Source organism: Dermacentor albipictus, chromosome 5 (assembly GCF_038994185.2).
Source record: "Dermacentor albipictus isolate Rhodes 1998 colony chromosome 5, USDA_Dalb.pri_finalv2, whole genome shotgun sequence".
In the NCBI taxonomy this organism is placed as follows: Eukaryota; Metazoa; Arthropoda; class Arachnida; order Ixodida; family Ixodidae; genus Dermacentor; species Dermacentor albipictus.
Genome location: NC_091825.1, coordinates 40,792,092 through 40,816,374, shown reverse-complemented (window position 1 = coordinate 40,816,374; position 24,283 = coordinate 40,792,092). Strand labels below are relative to the sequence as shown.

Genomic DNA, 24,283 nt, shown 5'->3' with positions numbered 1-24,283 from the left:
GTCACAGGCTGTTCGCGTCCATCCGCGAGTGTTTATGAGTATAAAACTGTGCAGGCTTTCTGAAGTTTGCTCGTGGTGATGCATATTGAGATATTCCGAGATTGCATTTCCGTGTTTAACACTGTTATGTCGTCAAAACTCGCTTTTGCATAGCCATAAAGAGTAATGGCAATATTTATAGCACTAACCTTATATTAGATAAGTATTTTCATTTTTACCTGCCTTTTCACTAAAAAAATATGTTTGCGCTATGTCTTCAGTACTAGAGAAAAGCCACAGCTTGCATGCGTGTTGTGTTCGTGAAAGCTAGAGTGTGGTTTTTGTGAATTATTTCAATGTATCGAGGACTTTATATTGAGGACGAAATAACAGATGTGTGTTGGTACTAAGAACCACATGCGTGTGGTACTCAGTTCTATACCTGTACAAACCCATTGTTCTTAATATATGCAACACTCCAATGATTCACCGGTGTAATGCCTACCGTTATATAATGAACTTTATAAATACCGATGGGTGTACTCGTAGTCGATTGTGAGGCGATGTTGTGGCGAATGTTCTCACTTACACTTCATTTGCACTGTTGTGTGCACTTTTCATGGCTCTTTGTATGCGATGTAATGTGAGCTGGCACAGAAGACGACTTGGCGCAACTAGCCTCGAACGTCAAATGGTGACTTTTCCTCCAACGAAAAGTTGGCGCCGCGGAATATAGATGGCGTCGCCATTCCTCCACAAGCCGCCATTGCAGGACGTGTGGGCTGCTATGGGAGATTCCATGGGAGGTCTACCTTGGTCTAAACCACATGTTGAGTTGAGCTTGCTACGACAGAAGTGGCACAAACGTCGATGATAATGGCGGCATCACGCACTGTCCCCCACTTTAACTACAGACGTTGGTTCTATAAACGTGGGCTTTAGATTCTATGCACGTGTATGTGGCCTACGAGGTAGAACATCCCGCTTTTGCGCTTGAAGAACCTGGCTAGAATCCTATCACTTGTCACATATTTATCGCAGACGCCAAGCAGGACACTGGTCGCAAAGTAAAGTCAAGGAAAGTTCTACAATAAAATTGAGAATTTTCCGCACTAAAAGGACGTGGCTGCCGAAGCGAAAAAAGCAGACGTGGTTCGCTGGCTCAAGTGCGTGAAATCTGAAGCTTAGGTACTTGTTGATCTCGTTAAGAAGATGAGCATACCCGCGACACTGGTCTTAGTGTGCTTTAGTTGCATGTTTAGGCCCGGTTACGCTGACACTGGCATATGCTAGCAATTCAGGTACCACCACTTGTGCGTTTGTGCTAAATGTTACATGCGACCTGTGGAACAACGATCGATTTCTTCGGTCATCTTACGAAGCCTATGCAATGGGGCGTGGGAGGGCGCCTACTTGGTTTCTCAGTCGTATTGCAGCAGAGTTGACAGCACGCCACTTGCATCACGCAAGACGAACTTATACAAATACCAAAGACAGGCAGTGTCCTGCCGTGTCTCATCGCGTGAAATCCGAGGGCAGCCGCAAGCAGCGTTCAACTAAAACTTTCTATCCCATAGCAACATGGTGACCACCCTAGAGGTCAATCCGGAAAAGTCGGCGATATATGCATTCTTCAGGCGTGCCGCCGTGTCTCTACAGGATATTTTAATGCGAAAACATTCGAGACTTATGGCTCAGTGTGTTTACCGGCCAGCGGGTCCAACGGGCGAGTGGCGATGGCAGCGGAGCGACGCACCAATGGAAGAGAATTTAGCTCAGCAATCCCTCACTCGATCGAGCTCAGCGCTTTGCTGCGCCACCACTCGAGCAAGGTTGGAAAAGATCTGTACGCTCGCTTCAGGTTCTCGATCCCGGTCATCCACTTCAAATCGCTTCCTAACGGCGTCGTTGCTGATACATCTCGAAGAACACAGAGGTCGCCTTCAGTGATGAAGCACGTCCGAGTGTGTATCACCTGCAGACGAGCCAGCGCTGCGTTTGAAGACGACGCCGACCACATGCCGCTATTTCTGCAGCTGCTCGCCATATTTGTTTCGCAAAAACGCTGGTGCGCTGCGGGCGCTCCGCTGGGAAGATGAGACCCACAAGCGATCGACCCACTCCGTAAACACGCTGGCCGCCCCAGCGTACCACACGTGCGTAGTAGCGTCTCCGCGGGCCCGCCGGCCGGTAAATGCGCTGAACTCTAACTATGCCCCATGAAGCGGAAAATCCAGTGAGCATCCGGCATTATCGCGATATGGTGCCAAAACACAGGTGACCAAATGATGACGTCACGTTCCTGGTGCTGGACCTGCAGCGGCTCGCAATACGAAACTGCTCGTTCAACACCCATGGCGTCAGACGGACGCTGTGGCCGACACCTAAAAAATCGACTTTGCCCAGTTCGAAAGTAAATTTTACCCACGTTCAAAACCAACCTGGCTTACTCCGAAAACTAACTTAGCCCACGCCGTAAATTCACTTCGCCCAAACCGAAAGTTGAGCTGACTCACGTTAAAAACTGACGTGGGCCACTCCCAATATTGACTTGGCCCACCCCCAAGTCTGGCTGGCCTGCCCCGAATATTGACCTTGACCAATTAGAATATTGAGTTGCCCCACGCTGAACACCGACCTGGCCCGCTCCATATATTGATTTATCCCACCCCCAGAATTTCGGTGATTCACCCTGAAAACTGACTTTCCCCAATTCGAGCACATGACCAAATGAAAAGTTTCGCGTGGAAGAGTCATACTGCTTTCGCGTTCCATGCACGTAAGGATGTTTACCTGCCTTTGTAACGTTTTGTTTGTGATGCTTTGAATAAAATTTCTTTCACCGTGCACAATTGATTTCGCGAAGACGTCAAAATTTCCTGCCTCATCGGACTCTTACAACGCAGGTCTTCATGATGGTCTACAACAGTATCACATCAGCATTCGTGGGATTATGCCTGCTTGCCGTGCTGTTCCCATTTGTGCACTGCAAGGTACGTCTCGACATCTCTGCTTTAGTTATACACAGGGTCTCTTAGATATCATGCACCAAGATTTAAAGATATGCAAATATGTAGCTGGACAGAACCAAGGTAATGTTGTTTGCCATCACTTGGAGATGCTCGGATTATTTCTTTTTGCATTTAGCTTAATTAGATAAGTAGTCCTAATTATCTAATCAGCTTCTCGAATATTTTAATTAGATGGAAAGGGTAACTGAGAAAGTTATAGAGCAGCATGAGAAATGACCTACACAGCTTTCTATTGCTCAATACGGGCTACACAAATGTGTTTTTCCGAGCGTGAAAGAAGCCCGCGAAAAACGCAAAGTGCCTCATAGGACCATTTTTTGTGCATCTTTTTGTCAGTGATTATCAGCTTAGTGGCCATTGTAGACATTTCAGCACACTGTGTTAAGTTAAGGGTTCTTCATAAATTGTAATCATCAGATTCTTACAGCGCTTGCCGACGTAATTATTGCAAATGTCCGCAAATAACCCAGATATCTTAAACTGCACCTTCAAGTAGGCCTTAACTTGTCACTTACTTTAACGAAATATGTAAAGAAATGCACTGTTAAATTCACAAAGAAATGTGAGAAATCTACAAATCGCGTAAACAAACAAACAAACAAAAATAAACAAACAAACAAAGAATTATGCAGCATAACTGTTTGATAAGCTCACATTTAGACAAAAAGCATCAAACCTTCACTGCAAATATTTCACCTAATGTGGACGCTATTTCCACACAATTTAAACGCAGTGATACGTAATTCGACTGGTGAGTGAGAAACCTAGTGAGCAATGACCGTATAGCATTTTAGGGCACGTAGTTGTGGCTTTGTTTGCACAGTCTCTAATCTAGTGAAGCGTCTAGTGAAGCTTTCTAGTGAAGTGTCTTCTTGACAGAACACTTGTTTCTGTGCTCTGCGAAGTTTTGGTGAGACCTTCCCCTTTCAAGGTGCCTCGCCTCCCCGTCTTGCGGCCATGGACACGGAGCATGCCAGAGGCCCGCCTGGCCAGAAGTCATCATGGCCGTCAACCGCAAAGAAGCGAGTTGGCTCCCCCAGTGACACCGAGGACACTGAGCTGTACTCTATGTCGGAAGACGACTCATCCGACGACGGCTTCATAGCCGTCTAGAGTAATAGGGCGAAGAGAAAGATCGCCAACACAGCGCCGTCAACTACTGCGAGTACAACGACTAGGAAGTCAAGGCCGCCGCGCTGGCCACACGTCATCATCTTCATGCCGGAAGAACCGTCAAGCAACCTACGGTTGCTGAACAGGCAAGCCCTATCCATTTTTCTGGAATGTGCGGTGGCGGATCAAATTAAAGGCATCAGAAGAAATCCGCGCAAGAATATACTCGTCATAGACGTGTACAATGCGAGTGCGCTTGGAAAACTTCAAGAAAGCATGGAGCTAGGCGGAATCAAAATGCGCCCCTTCATCCCGATTGGCGACACACCCATAGCCGGTGTAATTAACGACATTGCCATTGCCATTCCCAATGATGATTTACCTAGCCTCATCAAGCCGGCAAACAAGGGCATGATCATTACGCAAGTGCACCGCCTTGGGAATGCGCGCTGCATAACAGTAGTTTTCAAGGGGGATTGTATACCGTCCCACGTTAAAGTCGGACATTTTCGACATCCGGTTCGACCATTCATCCAGAAGGTGCTTCAATGCCATCAGTGCTTCAGGCTAGGACACGTCAAGGGTATGTGTCCCAACTCGCTACTGTGTCCCTGTTGCGCTGAACCTCATGCAGAAGAGACCTGCGGTGCAACAGTTATCAAGTGCACCAACTGTAGCGGCCTTCATGCAGCCTCGTCGAAACCCTGTCTCCGCATCAAGAGGGAGCGCGCGGTTCTGAAGCAAATGGCCAGAGACAACTCGGCCCACAGGGAGGCAGCCGAAGTAGTGCGGCGTCAGCGTCGACGTCGAAGTTGGCACCATCGTACGTCTTCAAAGAAGGCGCCTGCGAGAAGTGATAGTACACAGTCCACTACGGCACCATTTGGTCGCGCCGCGAAAGGGTCCAAAACTTCCGTGAGGGAATGAGATAAGACTCTTTATTTAGAGAAATGGCCTACGCTACCAAGCCGCTTCCATGCTAAGGAACCTCAGAAGGTCACCGCCCCACCCGGAGCCTTCTCCGGTCATGAATTATTCACCTAAAACAGATCGTCAAGTCATCTCGGTGCTACGTTCACTCATGGAGGCCACCCGGGCGATCTTAGTGGACATGGGGACACCGTCTGCTCGGAGCGCAATTAAAGTGCAAGCCACCTTAAGCCCAGTGCTTGAATCCCTCAACTAGAAAGATGGCTACTCATACCCCATCCTTCCGAAGGAAGTCAAGGCAGCGTCCGTCATCCAGTGGAAAGCCAGAGGGCTAAAATCATGAATTTGAGACTTTCGTCAGTTTGCGTACACTAATGTGTTTCCGCTCATCGTCATTTGTGAGCCCAACTTGTGGAAACCAATCAGACTGTCAGGGTACGAATATTTCATGTTATCTACAAATGGTGCATGTAGCAAAATGATCGTTTTTATTCGTTGTGAACTCACCTATGTTTTGCAGCCAATTGCGCCCCTTGACGACAATCAATATATATGCATCATAGTTAAAAAGAACAAACTCTTGTTTACTCTCATAGGCGTATATATATCGCCTTGCAGTGATTTCGATACAAAAAGATTAGCGGATATCTTGAGTGTTTGTCCCACCCTATGGGTAATCATAGGTGACTTCAAAGCACACCAGCAAGCATGGGGAAGTACAAGGACAAATGCAAGAGGACGAAGATTATCAAGCATCGCCTACAAATATGGCCTTACTCTCCTGAACGATGGTAGCCCCATCTTTTTCTTCGAGGCATGACATACGGCAGCTGCCTTGAAATTGCTTTCGTCTCCAACTCTCTCGCCAGATGTGTGACACATTGGAGTGATCACATTCACACCTATCTGAACATCAAAGGCTTGTCGTCTAGATCTGGCCCATGGAATACTATTCGGACGATTCAATGGGCCAACTTCAAATCCGATATGGAAGATGCCTGCCGCAAGGGCCTGCCCTCTTGGTTAGAGCAAACAATTAAAAATACGATGCAAAACACCACTCGCATGCTGACGATCTTTTACATGCGAAACGACTTCGACATGGAATTAGAGCGACTTCGAGCACTTCGTCGCCGGCCGGAACGTCGATATCGGCGTACAAAATCAATCCATGACCTTAGGGCAGCAAGGAGGCTGCGAAAGAAGATTAATCGACGAATGGATAGATTAGCATCGGAACATCGGGCAACGTTTTGCCAGACACTGGACCCCCGCAAGCCACTGTCTCACATTTTGAAAATGGTGGAAGGTCTGCGTTGCCTTCCGGAACGGCGTTTTTCATTGAAGGCGCTAGCGCTCTGCCAAGGGCGGCAAGACAACAATGTCGCAGAAGACATTTGTGCGCGGATGGCAGACCCAGCGACTCATCTAGATCCTCCAGCGCGAATTGACGTCCTCAATTCCCGTGATTGCTGCATGGACCTTCCTTTTACAATGGAAAAGCTCGAAGCGGCACTAGCTCTCTGCAGGCGCTAATCATCTCCGGGTCCAGATGGCATATCATACCGGGCCTTCTGCTATCTCTGTGATAGCCGTAGTGATAGTGATAGCCGTAGAATCCGCACGGATAGAATTGTTGAGCCTTTACAACTCCTCATGGCAGGAGGGAAATGTTCCTGACGAATGGAAAGTAAGCGGCCTGGTGCCACTCTTAAAGTAGGGCAAATCCACAAATGGGAGCTCCCCTCTTACCTCCCAAGAGCGCTGGCCGGCTGTGTAGGAAAGATAATGGTACGGATGATCCTTGGTCGCCTGGAATGGTACCTTGAATACTACAAGATTTATCTGATTTCCATGCCTGGTTTCCACCTGACTGCTCTTCCATCGACAATGTATTTGATCTCGTTTCATATGTCCAGCACTTACGGGACCTTTCCAGTTGCAGCTTTATTCTTAAATCTGAAAGGGGCATACGATAACGTATTACATGAGGCCATTCTAGACCCTCTTGCGATGGTTGGCCTAGGTGGTCGAGTATTTTTGTGGAATGCAAGTCACCTATCTGCAAGATCATTCTATGTGTTAACTAAAGATGGCCCAAGTATGCGACGCTATACCAGCAGGGGCGTTCCTCAAGGCGGTGCTCTCAGACCGACGCTATTCAACCTGGCTCTTGTTGGACTTGCTGTATAGTTGCCAACTACCATCAAAATTTCAATATACGCTGACGACATCTGTGTCTGGACTTCGGAAGTCACACGTCCTCAGATACGTGCGCGGCTTCATAGAGCGGCCACTTTGACAGTGAACTACTTGTGTAAACAGGGTCTCAGCATATCACCAGAAAAATGCGCACTAGTGGAATTTACTCGCAGACCAATGACGCCTTATGTCATCTCAATCAATGGACAATCATTTATTCTCTCAGAACCCACAGATTTCTTGGCGTAATTATCGACCGAGACCTCTGTTGGAGCCCGTACGTGGCCTACATGAAACGGCGCCTGACAGCAACCTCCCAGTTGTTTAAATATTTGACACGAAATACATGGCGGATGTCAGTCGACGCAATGCTGAAATTCTACAGAGCTCTATTCCTGAGTTTTTTTAAGATATAGTCTACCTGTTCTGAACTGCACCTGCAAGACAAATATTCGTGTTCTGCAGGCAGCACAAGCTCAAGCACTCAGTTTGCCTTGGTTTACCCAGATACACGTCAACAGAGGCAACTATTGCAGTTGCTCGGGACCATCCAATGCAAACTCACTTCACAGTGGAAGCCCTGAAAACGCACATCAGAGATTTTGCACGTGCCCCTATTACCACCTTGCAACACTACCTTCAAACAGGCACTAAGCACCATTCTCTAAAGCTATCGTCAAGTACAACGACAAACTTCCCTCGGGCTTCGCCGCTCCATTTAAACCATCGATACCCCCTTGGTGTCTTATCAGCCCCACAGTCCATCTCAGCGTACCAGGAATCGGGAAAAAGTCTGAGCTGTCGTCGCCTGTGCTGAAACGTTCTTATCGTTCGATCTGACATTAAGTTCTCCGTTATGAAGGCGCCAGCAGAAATTGAATCTGTCTGGTGCAAAATTTTTCTTAATTAACAGTCCTTTGTAATCGGCATTCTTTATCGACCGCCAGGTTCATCTGTCGATGTATTGCGCATCCTTAATGATTATTTGAACATACAAACGTTCAAACTGTCTAATCTTATTTTGATGAGCGATTTCAACGCTCCAGGTATCAATTGGCCATCATTTACGTTTTCTGGTCGGGATACACCCATCTGTCAAGAATTGCTGAACATTTCCTTGTTCTTAGATCTAAAGCAAATTGTTAACGAAGCAACAAGAGGTGACTCGTTGCTTGACTTGGTCATTCTCGGTTCAACTCTTTATCAGTGTGGTTTTGAATGTGATATTGTTGATGGAATTTTGGACCACAAGGCTGTGGTAGTTACTATTAACTGTCCTGTTTTCACGCCACTGTCGACTTTCACTACATTTCCTGATTTCGCTCGCGCTGACGATGTTGCTATCACCGATTTTCTTGCTTGTTCTTTCGATGCATTTCACACGATTAGTCACATGGGTGACATCAACGAACTAGTCAGCAAATTCGAAAGTATTGTCAGTGACTGCATGCAACGTTTTGTTCCGCTAAAAACAAAAAAATGAACCTCAAAGTACCCTGGATGACACGTGATATCCTTCACGTATCGCGCCGCGTTGGACGCCTCAGGCATGTGAAGCGTTTATCAGACCTTGATAGTGCCATCAGGTTTCGTAGGGCAAAGGAAGAACTGCGAGTAGTTACGAAATCGGCAAAAGATCGTTTCTTCAATGTCCAATTAGGAAATCTTCTAAAAACTAATCCTCGCAAATTTTGGCGCTTTGTTTTGCCAACAGAGTATACATCGGCATCTATAATCGTCAATGATGAAACAACTAATGATCCGTTAATAATAGCTGATGCTTTTAATGCCTACTTTAAATCTCTCTTTTCATCAGATACTCACGAAGTTTCATCCTTTGACCCTCCTAAAGTGACAACTCCGATTACTGATATCATGATTATTGAGCATGGTGTACTAAACCTAATACTAAAGTTAGACACTAAAAAATCAACCGGTCCTGATGGTATACCCAATTCTTTTCTCGTTAATTATTCATTGTGGTCTGCTCGCTACCTAACCATCATCTTTCAAAAGTCCCTCAATACCGGCATCGTTCCATCCTCATGGAAGCTGGCCAAAGTACATTCATTATTCAAATCTAGTAATAAGCAGCTCTTATCTAATTATAGACCTATTTCATTAACATCATATTCATGTAAGATGCTGGAGCACATAATTCACAAACATATAGTGGAATTTCTGGAATCTAATAACATACTTTCCAACTTTCAGCAAGGTTTTGGGAAAGGTTTCAGCATCTTAACACAACTAGCAGAATTCTCACACGACATCCTCTGTGCCCTTGATATCGGCACCCAGATCGATGCTATATTTAAAGATTTTTCCAAGGCTTTCGATACTGTACTGCATTCTAATCTCTTAATAAAGCTTAACAGGATCTTGAAAAATTCTCACTTGGTTAGTTGGATTGCCAGTTTCCTTTCTCATCGGTCACAATTTTATGTTATAATTTAACTAATTCTTCTTCTGTTGACGTGTCATCTGGTGTACCCCAAGGGTCGGTTCTTGGTCCTTTACTATTTCTTCTATACATTAATGACTTACCTCGAAACGTCACTTCACACATGCGCCTTTATGCGGATGACTGTGTTTTGTATCGCGTGATTAACACACCAGACGATTATCTTGAACTAAATTCCTCATTTGTCAGCTTCTGTACCTGGTGCAACACTTGGCAAATGACAATTAATTTTACTAAAACTGTGATAATGTCATTTTCTAATAGTGTCTCTCCTTCATTGACCAATTACACTTTCAACGACTTACCCTTGCACAGGGTCTCGGAATACAAGTATCTTGGCGTCATATTTACCACTAACATGTCCTGGTCATGCCACATTAATTTCAGTTGCACTAAAGCACTCCGGAAGCTCGGGTATTTGAGGCGCAATTTTAACAATTCTCCAAAGGAAACTAAGTAACTAATGTATAAAACTTTAATTCGCCCAATCGTAGATTATGCTTCTCCAGTCTGGAACCCTCATAAGCAGTGCGACATTAACTCCATTGAGAGCATACAACGAAAATCTATTAGGTTCATATATCGTCGCTATGATCACTATTTTTCACCCTCTCGTGCCTTATCTTCTTTGAACCTAACCCCTTTATCCATACGCCGTCACATTGAGTCATTGAAGTTTCTGCATGGCATCGTCAATTTTTCTTATCGTGTCTCACATCCCATATATATTCCTTCAGACATTCCTCGGTTACCATAACCTTAATATTAAGCCTTACTTTGCTCGATCTAATAAATTTAAATACAGCTTTTTCCCACGTACCATTGATTTCTGGAACTTAATTCCCGGAACAATTAGGTCACTGCCATTAAACGATTTCCTGTTAAAAGTTAACCACACCTGATTTTATGTATTTTCTTGTTGTTACAGTGTATTTACTCATTCTCGTTTTTGTACTGATTCTCAGTGTTGCTGCTATTTTGAGTTTCATTTGTGCCATCTGCCATATTTCTTGTAAATTTTTAATGTTATTGTTTACTTGGTTTTTTGTATGACTTTTGTTGTCTAACCCACTCCTGCGACAGTCCCATATAGGGGCTGAAGTATGTACAAATAAATAAAAAATAAAAACTGTCTCTCCTTCTTCTGCACGAGAGGTACGAGGACAGTGTACATATTTATACTGATGCTTCCACAAACATCCAGTGTTCGTTCGCTGCTGTGGTCGTCCCAGGAAGAGCTATTACCATTAGATTTAGGACTGACCACCCAACGACATCAACATCTGCGGAACTAGCTGCTCTTCGCACTGCACTTTGTTTCGTCAATCGGGAAGCACTTCGACAATGGTCAATCTTCAGTGACTCAAAGGTCGCCATACAATCTTTGCTATCAGCTCTGCGTAACGGGCCACTCGAACCACTCGCGTTCAATATTAGATGCCTACTCCATACATCACATACGAAAGGACATCAGGTGACGTTTCAGTGGCTGCCAAGTCACTGCGGCGTCATAGGAAGTCCAGGCGCCGATAAAGCCACTAGGGCAGCTCTTGAAGACACACAGGAAAATGCCATACCACTTTCATGGTCCGACGCAGCCAGCAGAGTTCGAGTGCTTGCATTGGAGATCACGCTCTCTCAATGGTGCACACCAAGCAGCCAGACCAACCGGAGCAATCGTCAATACGACCTGCCCTCTTTGATGCATCTCTGTATGCCAACTGGTCTCCGTCGAAGTGAGGCCACCCTGCTTTATCGCTTATGTTAGGGGTGGCCTTCATGAAATCTTACTCATTTCGCATTGGAATGGCCGACAACGCTCTCTGTAATGCCTGTCTTTGCGAAGAGACGCTGGAACACGTTCTGTGCGACTGTCCTGAATATAATGGTCAGAGACAGCTCCTGGCGTCCGTTCTAGCGCACCTTGACAATAGACCATTGTCAGTTGCAACTATTTTCACATATCGCCGAGAGAAGACATCGCAGCTAAAGGCGACGAAGGGACTACTTCGCCTTAAGAAGGAGACGGGCTTGGACAAGCGGGTGTGACAGTGATCTCACGTACCGCGCAGGATTGACGGATTGTAGCTGACAATGTGTGTGCTGTGTTACGTGCTGTCTCTATCTCTTCTCCCCATCTTTCATCCCCCCATCCTGCTCCCATGTCTAGGGTAGCAAACCGGTTAAGCTAAGCGGGTTAACCTCCCTGCCTTTCACATGTTCATAGCGGGTCCTCTCTTCAGAGGACGCCGCTGTGATAGCTCTTGGTATAGCACATGCCTCTAGACCCTTGTTTTCAAGGGCTCTGGCGAGGCAGCAGTGCTCCAAGTAATTGTACCATCTTATACATTTTATATTTTGCATCATTCTTGTACGATGGATTTTAATGTTCATAGTATTCGTCATTAGTCATCGCCATAATTTTATATTACGTAGATTTTACGCAGTTTACAGCGAATATTTATAGGCCACTTTACAGCCAAGTCACATCTTCTATAATACATCATCAACATTACCACGTGTGATGGCGCTCTTTGGCCAAACTTGGCCCTTGCGCCACAAAACACCACACATCATAATCATTTCCTTTGCCACTTTTTCATTCTTTCTTCTCTCGCATAAACTATTGGTTGTTACCTTTGCCCTGTCAATGTCAACTTTGTTCCATGTTGACTTCGTTGAGAATGTGGGGCACACTTCCTATGTCGTTCGTAATGTACGGTTTTAAAGCTCCTGATCAAAATATAGAAATGTTTCACTCGAAAGGCACCATGCATTCAAGCCCTACAGCTTAAACGTTTATGTTATTTTGCGCGCAATATGCTTCGTATTTCGAGAAAGAAGGTACAGTGTGCTACTTTAATTCAGTGTCGAGGACGGGAAGGCCAACTACGGCGAATGTATAAAGGCTGAAAATGAAGGAAAAAGTAGTATTCAGTGTATGTTTCGAAGGCACGACATTAACATATAGACTTCATACTTCAACACACATAGGCCCAGCTCGGTCGTCTTCTTGCAGGCGTACGGTATGGTCTTCTCCTTCAGTCAAGTACCTACTGGTCTAGCTCTCGACGTTGTTCCAGAGAGGACACTTTGCAAGCGTTTCCTATGAAGGTGCTAAAAGAGGAAAAAAACGAAGGTTAAGCAGTTTTTCTCTGGCTCCTAATTAGGCCCTAACGTGTCATACACTTCATTTATATCTAGATTTGTTGAATCATATATTTTTTTGCCTCACTAGCAGCCCGTACATATAATTTCGGAGCACTTGCAGCCACATTAACACTTGGCTGTGAAACAAGAGCCCAAAAAGTCGCACTGTCTAAAATTTGCTGCGTGTTCGCATAATAAGACATATTGTGCGAAGCGCTTTATTTTTCGCATTGTGCGCGCGAAAACAACGGGAAATAAGATATTTTTTGATGCGGCTGATAAAAGCGCCAGTATACTATTCTGAGTAGTGAGCTGCTTTTCTTTTTAACTTCTTATTCACACGACAATGACCAAAATGAGAAATTAGTAGTGGTAGTTCACGCCTTAAACATAAGCGAGGAATGATTGTCTCAATGATGTTTGTCTCGTGGGCTAATATAGCGAAATGTGGGGCTTACTGTTATTACAGGTTTGTCTGCGTAAAAAAAAACAAATCAGATCACACAGTCAAACTTTGTACATTTTCAATCACTCCGAAGATAAGCAGTACAATCTCGACGATTGATTTGTAGAGATTATTGAGGAACGCAAAATTCATCTTGCTTTTCTGACGCAGGGAGCCGGCGTTGCGACACTCATTACGATTGCGTATCAGACATTACATGTCAGCCGAATAATCAGAAGCGGAAGAAAACCTCCAAGAATGGATGTCAGTTTGGATTACTGCCCCGAAAACCAGACCAGCATCGTTGAAGCCTTGGACAGGAGTCGAGACGCACTTGAAAGGTAAGTGTGTTTGCGCATTCTCGTTTCCTCTTTTCTGTTGAATCAGAGGGATTGCCGTGGAATTTGAGCGAATATATAGAAAAATGCATTCAAACAGCTACTATTTTTTGCCTCAGCTTTACAGTTACTTGTGTGAGTAAATACTAAGGAGACGCCGCGGTATAATGTCACATTTCTCGGAACACACAGGCACACACACACAAATAAACACTGAACTAATAACTTGATCAAACCTTATTGTACAAGACCGACAATTGTGAGTCTTGTACCATAAGGTTTTAGTACTCTAAATACAGTTGCAACCTTTTGGGTGTATATCTGCTTCCCAACAATAATCGTCATGGGCCTTCCTTGCGTTTTATTTCTTGAAAACGCCGCGCTCGTTGCTTTCTTGTCGAGAATGGTTTGTCGTGCTGATAACCCGCACGCCAGTCATGACATTGAAGTACCGGGCTCGCTGCGTCAGAGAATGCAAATGCAGGCAACACAGATAAAGATTAGTGTTCTTAGGTAAATATACAGCCTAAAGGGTGCAAAAATTATTAGAGTAAATTCTGTGGGGAACCTAAGCGAAGAAGCCTGTTTTGTTGAAGGTATGAAAACGTCAGAGGCTTGTATCGCGGCTTCACGGCAGACAATGTTTAAAGAAAATTAAGGGGTTTTACGTGCCTAAACCACTTTCTGATTATGAGGCCCGCCGTAGTGGGGGACCCCCGAAATTTGAACCACCATGGGTTTTGCTATTTGCACCTAAATCTAAGCACATGGCTGTTTTCCCATTTCGCCCCCATCGAAATGCGGCCGCCGTGGCTGGGATTCGATCCCATAACCTCGCGCTTAGTAGCTCAAGAGCATTGCCACTAAGCAACCACGGTGGGTTGGAGACAAAGTTTGTCGTCCCCGAACAACGTATATATATATATATATATATATATATATATATATATATATATATATATATATATATATATATATATATATATATATATATATATATATATATATATATATATATATATATATATATATATATATATATATAATGTTACGATGGTGTATGGTCGGAGGCTACGCCCCTTCCGTAGTGAACGAGACAGTCGCACCAGCCGAAGAACGCCGAGTTTATTAACGCTCGCAAATATAAAGTAAAAGGTAAACGGAGAGGGAAGGTGTGATAGCAAGATTGCGCACATGCGCAATGAAAGAAATAGGTTGCTGGTCAAGTTCGTAGGTTACCGCATTTCTTCACCCTTAGTAACCAAAACGCACAGCAGGTTTCTTTGATCATGCGGAACGACTTAGCTTCTGTGGTTGCGCTTCTGGTATTCTCTCGTATGTTTCAGCTGTCTTTGGCTCCTTTAGTACCGGGGAAACCGTTGTAGGAAGCCTCGACAGGTCGACGGCTGCTGGGGTTTCTTTCGTGCTCCGCTTATGACCTTGATCCAAGTGGCGGCGGACAAGCCTGTCCGCAGTCTTAACATCCAGGAGGCGAGCACTGGAAGTAGCTTCCACAGTGTCTGGTGACCACTTATCGCCGGCGCCGTAATTTGCACGTACACATAATTTTCCGGTGCAAAGTTCCAGCTCGACTCATTCGCAGCTTTGGCAGGGCAGGCTCTGGAAGGAAAAGACATGTCCAGTCTTGTGCGCAGCCGGTAACCTAATAGCATCTCTGAAGAAGAAGGGCCTGCTTGGTGTGGTGCGTTTCGATAATTGCACAACAGCCGGGCAAACGACGTTATGATGCAACCGCCTCCTATCTTTTTCAAGCCTTCTTTGACGGTGCGCACGGCTCGCTCGGCTAGGCCATTACTCTGGGGGTGGTAGGGGGGTGCCCGAATATGAACTATTCCATTTCGCTGCATAAACTGCTGGAACTCCCATGCTGCGAATGGCGTCCCGTTGTCTGACACGACCGTGCGAGGTATGCCAAAACGACTAAATATTGTCCTGAGGGCATTACTGGTGGTGTGAGCGTTCGCCTGCGCCATGGGAATCGCCTCAATCCAGTGTGTGTGTGAATCGACTACACACACACACACACACACACACACACACACACACACACACACACACACACACACACACACATATATATATATATATATATATATATATATATATATATATATATATATATATATATATATATATATATATATATATATATATATATATATATATATACGTATCACCCCTTATAAGGAACCGCTTTCTCTGAGCTGAGCTCGTGATGCCGCCACGAGCATCAAGCTGTGCAGCTGGTGATGATATACAGATGAAATGCAGATGTAGAATGGTTGATGTTATGTTGAGAAGATGAAATTAAATATCAGGCATGTGTTGCGCTCACAATATACGTAGTAGATAGCCATCTACTACGTATACAGGGCAGGCCAAATTTGGCAAAAATTGTCTTTTATGTGAACAAGAAACGTGTAGGTTACTAGAAACTTGATAAAAATGGTTTCCGTTCAAATTTCGCGAGTGTTTCTTTTCTGTCAAGTGGCAAATTGCATTATGCGCAAGTTAAAAGCAACAGTTTGTGCTTGGCAAATAGCGAAGGCCACGCAACAAGTAGGCACAGGTGACCGGAGAAAGAACATAGTTCATCCTAGGTGAGCCAGCTTTCCCGGGTGGTGGCCTGAGCTAGTTGATGATCCGTGATCTTCCACGTGCAACGCACACAAGGACAAACCATTCTTTCTTTGTGTCTTGATTGTGCGTCCAATTTTCGCGGAACGTAAAGGAATTTCGCTTGTCATAGATGTGATTGGGAGGCCATTTAACCAGATCTGTTAGTAGTACATTCGCCATCATGTTTAGGGCTGTTTGGATAGGAAAGTGATTTCTCTTCACCGACATTCGGGTGGAAACTGTAACTTTCTATTGCTTTTACGCGCCGTGGTGGCTCAGTGTCTATGGTGTTAGGCTGCTGAGCACGAGGCCGCGGGATTGAATCCCGATCACGGCGGCGGCGTTTCGATGGGGGCGAAATGCGAAAACACCCGCGTACTCAGATTTAGGCGCACGTTAAAGAACCCCAGGTGGTCTAAATTTCCGGAGTCCTCCACTACGGCGTGCCTCATAATCAGAAAGTGGTTTTGGCACGTAAAACCCCATAATTTAATTTTTTCTATTGCTTTGCAGAGCTGTTTCATTGAAATAGGCGTCTGTGGATTTTAGCCACAGGCACGTAAATGACAATGGCCATATGACTGCAATTGATACAAACATGTACCGGGTGCGTGCCGTCGTCTGTGTTTCTTTTTTCGAGTGTATTACTTTTTGACAAAAAAGAAACATGTCCTTAAGAAATATGCCACGTATCCCAACTAACTTGGGCCAAAATTTAAAGAAAGCAAGAACTCTTGAGAAATCGTACCCACTGCTCATTAGTGATAGTCGTGTATATTTACAAGTAGTTTTCAGAGCGTCGGCGTCCTTTGCAGAACACAGCGAACGAGCCCAGCGAAGGATGAAAGTCCGAACGCGTAGCACAGCGGGTAATGAAAGATAGCGATAACGAAAATAGCGCGAGGAGGACAATGGGTGAGAAGCGCATGGCGAAAGCACGAGAAGCGTAGTGCAGCGGAAGACGGCCTCTGCGGCGACGATGACCACGAGATGGCGCCAGTGTAGCGCGCGTCGTCCGTTCACCGATCACTCCACCGACACCATATATGGACACAAATCGCTGCATGTGTGGAGATCTGCCTGTGGCGGCTGCTGTGAAACGCGCCCACGCGTCAGCCACGTGCTGCGTCTCGCAATCTCCCGGTTAGCAGGGCATTCGCGCCACAGTTCACTTCGTTTGCAACATGCCGGACGAGACAGATTGTCCGCGCAGCCAATATATCACGAAATGAGAACACGTATAGAGCTGCGCTCAAATTTCTTATCAGGGGAGTATCGTAATCGTCGGTAAATCTTTTTCATCGCTATATAATATTTTTTTTATTTGGTCAGCTTTTTAATGATTGCTTGAATCACTAACATGGAAATTGTAAACTCGTCGGTCACCTCAGATAACCTCGAAATCAAGCATTTATTTCTTGCTCGATTTTTCCTCGTTGCTTTTCCTTTAAGAGAGCAGTCAAGCCCTTCTCGTGTGATCAGAAGGCTAAACTGATTCTGGCTCTGAGAGGCGACGCGCGACGACGAGAGGAAAGGAAATGATATAACAGATAAGGCATTGTTGAAAGCGCCTTAGTCCATCAGCGATACTACGGAACTACGAAGTCCTTTGAATGCGAGACGGGTAGCTCCATAAGAAAGCTATGCAGCATTGGGATAGTAGGCCAAGAAGCTGAAATGTATGTTTTGGAATACTTTGCTGCCAAGTTTCACGGTAGTGTGGGCAACGCCACTGCGGAGGCTGTGACCTCGAAGTCATTGGTCAGTAGAATTTTTTAAAAAAGAAAGTTCATACGCACCCGTGTCATGCACATTACATGAAAAGCTTGAAGATCGAGATTTTCAAAACAGACTTGACCCTACTAATTGGATTTTCACGAATAGTGAACAAGGAACCGTACATTCCGGCCTGCGTGCTGTGGATAGACGAGGTAGATTTCTCCAGAAACGTACAAGTTATTCTTCACTGCACGCACTACTGCGATGGCAACAATCCCCACTGGCCGGCGCTGACACGACACTAATGGCAATGGTCGTTTATTTTATGATGCAGAATTTTTGATGGCAGTATTATCGGACCCATCGCTTAATGCGAATTCATGATATGCCCCATTTCGGAAACATACGGCGGCGGCATGACCAAAACATGGTACACAAATATGGCAGACGGCGCAAAGAGTAAAAACAATGCTCGGATTGTCGTCAAATTTCTCATGGTCCTAAACAAGCCGGCAACGACTGTTTCCTATACGCGAAAGCTCACGCAACACTTTTGATGGTGTGCTGGTCACCGTCGTCGTCATTTGCTATCACTCCCTCAATACGAAATAGCGCCTCTGCGCTCCGCGTATTCGTATTTTGGCCAATCCCCCATAGAGGGTGTGAGTCACATACGTGATAAGAAACAACTACAACAACATTCTCGACGCGAAATCACGAGTGTATGAAATGAGCTTCACCACCGCCACTACGTCTCACAAGGAACGCCGCGCAAGTTTAAAACGTGCACATCGACATGCGGCTGAATACCTAAGCGAAAACATTTCACTACAGCCCCTAAAATACCTTCCCATTCCAACATGTAAGCGGGTTTAAGAGTCTCTTCCCCATTTTTTTGACGCCACGCTAACGAGGCAACGCTGCGTGAACGACATCCTCGGTTGCCCTGTGAATGACGTCATTTACAACGTTCCATTCGCGTACCTTCGGCACATGAGCTTCCACACGATGGTGCTCCTGCGCATAGTGGAGATCAGTCTCGAGTGTGGCTCGACAGGGCATTTTTCCTAGACAGTGCATTCGCCGGCCCGGACCTGTACCCTGGCCTGCAAGGTCGCAGGACATGACACCGCTGCACTTCTGCTCGGGTTACGTAGAAGACTGCGTTTGTAGCAGTGAAACCACCCCACCGGACGCACTGAACGCAAAAATAAGCAGTCTGCTGCTAGATTGTGACGTCAATGGTAAGGGCTGCAGCAGCAGAACAGCAAGTAATGCATGGCTTCAGGCGGGGACCTGTTTGAGCACGTGCTATAAGCGGCAGTGGAAAATTACCAATTCAAGACTGGCGCAAAACGTGACTGTTTCACGTACTTTAATGATGTCACCCCATCCTTACATCAAACAACTTGAGACGAAGATAAAGATAGTAACAAAAAAGCTGCATGGTTTTGTGTCTTGTCAGGAATTCAATAGACAGAAATGGTAAATGCTAGTGCTGCACATTTGGATGTTTCGTCGCCAGCGGCTAAGACGTTTCACCTACATTGTTTCTTGTTTTTCATTGAAATAAATTCGACTGTAGGCCTTTCTGCTCTTCTGAGAGGTGCATTTTCTCGATTGCCGCACTGTTTTGCGCATTGTTGCTTTTTTAAACATTGCCTAAATTAATTTTGTAGTTTTCTTTCATGATGTACTACCGTTCAAGGTATGAGCACAACATAGTTGCGTGAGCACATGCCAACGATTACCTCACCACAAGTTAGCTCATGAAGCCCATCGACCAATCCTACCTGCCGAAAGCCTGTACGATGCGAACATAAACGAATGCACTGCTTTACCCATCAAACTTTGTTTAGGAAAGGTGGAGTGTCGCGGGCGCATTTCGCGGGCGCCTTTTTTTCCCTCGGCAAAAATAATCAGGCAAACTTTAGCTCGAAAAGATGCTTGATTACTTGAGAAGCTTTAGAACTTTATATCTGACATGTTAGAGACTCAAGCAATAATTAAAAGGCTGACCAAGTAAAACAATAATGAATTATTATTTCGTGAGGGAAAAATGCTGGTTTTATGTACACACCGCTACCGGTAATACGCAGCGGGTACGATTTCTCTATAGGTCATAGTTTCTTTTTAAATCTTGATACAAGTTAGATGAGACACCTCGTATAACGACGATTGCAATTTATTTTCCCTTCCTGCTTTTTCAGCACGGATGAGTCTTTCATTCTCTTCCGTGTCTCATACATGTGGACAAGTTTCTTTGCAATATTTGCAGTTGTCATCATCGGTGTGCTTGTGAGCTGTCTTACAGGTGAGATTTCTTTGCCTGATATTTTGCTTTTGAGGGGCTTCGAAATTTCAAATGTTTTGAAAGATTCGAAGACACTTTATTTTTTCGCATGACAATACATCAAAACAGACGGAAGCTAAAAACCATGAGCGAGGCTTGAAAGTCTTCCAAGGCATGACCACAGGCAAGGAAAATGGCACCGCAGCACGAGTATATCAGCAGTCAATAAAAAATGAAAAAGAATTACCACTATGCCCATTGCATATGTGAGATAATGATCGGCATGTTACACGCAACAACATAAGCTATAAGAAGACAGTTTGACAAGGAGGTGCCTAAATATATTTTTACAAGAAAAAATTCTTACAAGAAGAAAGAGCTACAGTGCTGAATCACATTGCAAGTATTAAGGAAATGATGCTACCCAAAGTTGTACTACACAGCAGCAGTTATTCTACCCTCTGAAGAAAGGGAAGGTTTAACGGCTTTTGGGGCAATAAAATAATGCTTCTGTTGTTTTTCTTGTGCATATTTAATGTGTTAGTGAGAACGAACTGTAACCTTTGCTTTCCGTGATTGGGCATCGCTTCGCAACTGCTACAGCAGTTGTTCCCTCGGAAACTTTGGCACTGATATCCGATGGGATGGGCAGGCAAAGTTTTATTGCAAGAAACTATAAATCGAAATACGTAAAGGTGAAGGTCAAAAGTATTGTCCATTCCTTTGTAATGTTTGTTACGACACGCGTCTCTTCAGATTTTAGCTTGGCGATTGTTGTCCGAGAATCAGGAATGCATGGCAGATAAAATCTTAGGTTATAAAGTAGACGGTGCTCAAAAGTGAGATCTATGCAATGTAATGTCTGATAAAATTTGATGTGTTTGCTGTGTGAGCAGAGCCACCAATTACCCCTATTGATTTCTTGTGCAGTGTTATTAACAAGCGTGGGGTGTTATTTTTACGTGTGGTACCCCAGACAAGGTGGCAATAATTACTGTAGGTGAGAAACATGGCATGACAAATTCTAAGCTTTAATTATTGTGTGAACTTAGAGGGGCAATTCGATAAGAAACTAATCAAGTGAGATTATTTTCGTGTTAGGCACAACACGTATTCACTCAAACTCATCTGCGAATCGAAAGCTTCTCCTAGAAAAATTACAGCGATCATCAATATATATTGGCGGTTGTGAAGGGAAAGGGTGTTATTTAAAAGGAGGTTTTTGTTCACTGCATGGAAGATAACACTATCAGTCTTCCGGGTGTTATTAGAAGGTCCGTCTGCTGTGGACTATTTGTGCGAGGAGGTGAACAGTGTTTATTTAGTAATTATTTCGTCACTAGAGAAGCCACTGAGGAAGCAGCTATTGTCAGATGCATACAAAATTTAAGACATATCGCATGCAATATTCACATGGTGGTTAACATAGACATTACATAAAATACGACCTAACAAACAACCTGAGAAGCTCAACAACGAATTAGCTGCAAGGTAAAGAGAAAGTTATGAACGACGATGACCGCATACTTATGGTTACTAGCATATCAGCATATGAGGTCAAATGATAGGCCCGAGATACCATAATGTTCAAGTTCTCTGAGCAAGATGGTGTGATTAAGTAAGTCAAAGGCGCTGATGAATTCAACAAAGATGCTGAATGTTACTTTCTCGCTCCAATGATATTTATAATCAGTTTGTGGGGAAGTTTAGCCACGGACACGCGGTGTCGACAAAAGAAGTGGCAGCAGAGGCGCGAGCTCGCCGTTCGAAAGAAAATAAAGATCACTCTGGAGCTATATCCTTGCAAGGAGGTCGTGCTTACGTCTTCCCTGTTGTCGCGACATTAGTGACCTTGAGCCAAAGACACAACAGCACTTCCCGACGGCGCTTCGATGGCTCAGCTCGACATCGCTGCTCCTCTTGCTATCGCTGTGGCGCAATAAGCTGTCAAGGTGGATGCCTCCGTACAACCCCCACCATCCAGGCATCTGGTTACTTCAGGTGGAGCCCAGCTTTCAGGCAGTCTACGTAATCTCTCAGCGGACCCGCTACGCCCACCTACTAGCTGCCCTACCTGGTGACGTCGCTCTTCATGTGCGTGATCTTCTGACGGCCACTCAGTCTCCGACGCCCAACTACACCCACAAGGCCGCTATCCTAGCGCGCACGTTCCTTTCAGAAAGACGCCGCCTGCAGGAGCTTCTATCCGCCACAAGGTATGGCGATCGTCAGCCGTCGCAGTTACTTCTACATATGCAGCATCTACTTGAACCACGAACCTCCACCTTCAATGAGGCACTTCTCAAGCACCGGTTCCTTCAACGCCTTCCAGTTCTCGTCCAAACAGTGCTACTAGGCGCATCGGAGCGCAGCCTTCCTGGCCTGGCGTCCTTGGCTGACAAACTCTACGAGGTGTCACCGCCATACCTCGTTGCATTCCAAGCGACTGTGGCTGAAACCGACCACGCCAGGGTTCATCTAACTAATTCGTGATCGTTTACCAAGCAGCATACCATGGCTGATCATTCAGTATCACAGCACGATGGCTTTTTCACCGTTTTCAAGGATATCTGACACCTCTCGGATCACGTCGCTGCTGTACTTAAAAATATATCCACCAACCGATAACCTCGCCGAACGTTGCCTTCTCGGTCATCATCGCATGCTCACCGCTCCTCTCGCGAGCAATCCACTTACGAACTCCCATCTCTATGCTGCTATTTTCGACGTTTTGGCGTTTCGGCAGGCAGGTGTACACTACCTTGTTACTGGAGAGGGAACGATCTCCGAGAGCACTAGCGGTGATAAGTGACCCCTTACAAAAACTCCCGTCGCCTTTTCTTCGTCCCTGTCTCTGTCAATGGGCTGAAATTACTCGTTGACATGGATGCTGAAGTGAGTGTGTTGTCGGCAAGAGCGGAGGACAAACACTGCCCATCCGTTCTGCACTTATAAGCCGTGAATAGTTCGAGGATTCCCGTTTTCCATCGGAAATCGCTGCACCTCAACCTAGGCCTCCGTAGAACTTTCCGGTGGCTATTGCTTGTTTCTTCTGTAAGCGATCCTATGCTAGATGCCAACTTTTCTCATGTCGGCCTCGTGGTTGACATGACCAGCATGTGGGCCCTAGTTTACACTACTGGACCAAGCATAGGTGGCAAAACCTATCCGGTTGCTCTATTAGCCTTCAAAGTGAAATGTGCTGTAGAGAGTGTAGTGGAGACATTTTACATCCTCCTTCAAGAATATCTGACTTTAACTGCGTTTGCCGTCTGGACTAAATCAGTGCTTCAAAGTGTTCAGTATCACATAATCACCAAAGAACTGCCATGCCATGCATCGCCACGTCGGCTTGCACCAGCGAAGCTACGCATCGCCAGGAAAGAATTCGAGCGCATGTTAGAAATCGGCATTGCTCATCCCTCTAGCAGCTCCTAGTCTTTTCCCTTCAAATGGCGGCCTTTCAGATATTATCGTGCGCTGAGCACTACTACAATTCCTAATGGGTACCCTACACCAAACATCAAGGATTTCACTGTCTGTCTCCATAGCGCACATATTTCTTCAAAGATCAAACTAGCGAATACCTTCCATCAAATTCCTATGGTTCCAAATGACATAGCAAACACAGCGATAACGACGTTGTTTATTCTTCTTGAGTTCCTCCTTATGCATTTCAGCAACAAGGATGCCGCGAAGATATTTCAGCTTTTCATTGATGAGTTAGTTCGAGGACTGTCGTTCGTTTTCCCCTAGGTCGATGGGATCCTCGTGGCCAGTACCTCATTAGTGACACACGTTGACTTAGAGAGGCACATTGAGTTCTTTGGTCGTCTCTTGAACTACGAAGGCATCATACCACTTCATTCTAAAGTCAAGGCCAACCCCAACGTTTCTCGCCCTATTTCAGAGGGGCAGTTACGATGTTTCATTGGTTATGTCAACCTTAAGACGCTTTATTCCGTCTTTTTCTGCTAC

At 45.2% G+C, this 24,283-nt stretch overlaps 1 protein-coding gene across 1 annotated transcript in view; it reads left to right on the top strand.

Moving 5' to 3' along the window:
- LOC135902152 (sodium-coupled monocarboxylate transporter 2-like) overlaps window positions 1-22,798 on the top strand; it is a 53,394-nt gene extending 30,596 nt beyond the window's left edge. The window contains exons 6-9 of the mRNA XM_070539368.1: window positions 2,886-2,972; window positions 13,487-13,656; window positions 20,223-20,326; window positions 22,290-22,798. Coding sequence (XP_070395469.1) covers window positions 2,886-2,972; window positions 13,487-13,656; window positions 20,223-20,326; window positions 22,290-22,798 — 870 coding nt within the window. The remainder of the gene's footprint in view (window positions 1-2,885; window positions 2,973-13,486; window positions 13,657-20,222; window positions 20,327-22,289) is intronic.
- The last annotated feature ends 1,485 nt before the right edge of the window (window positions 22,799-24,283 follow it).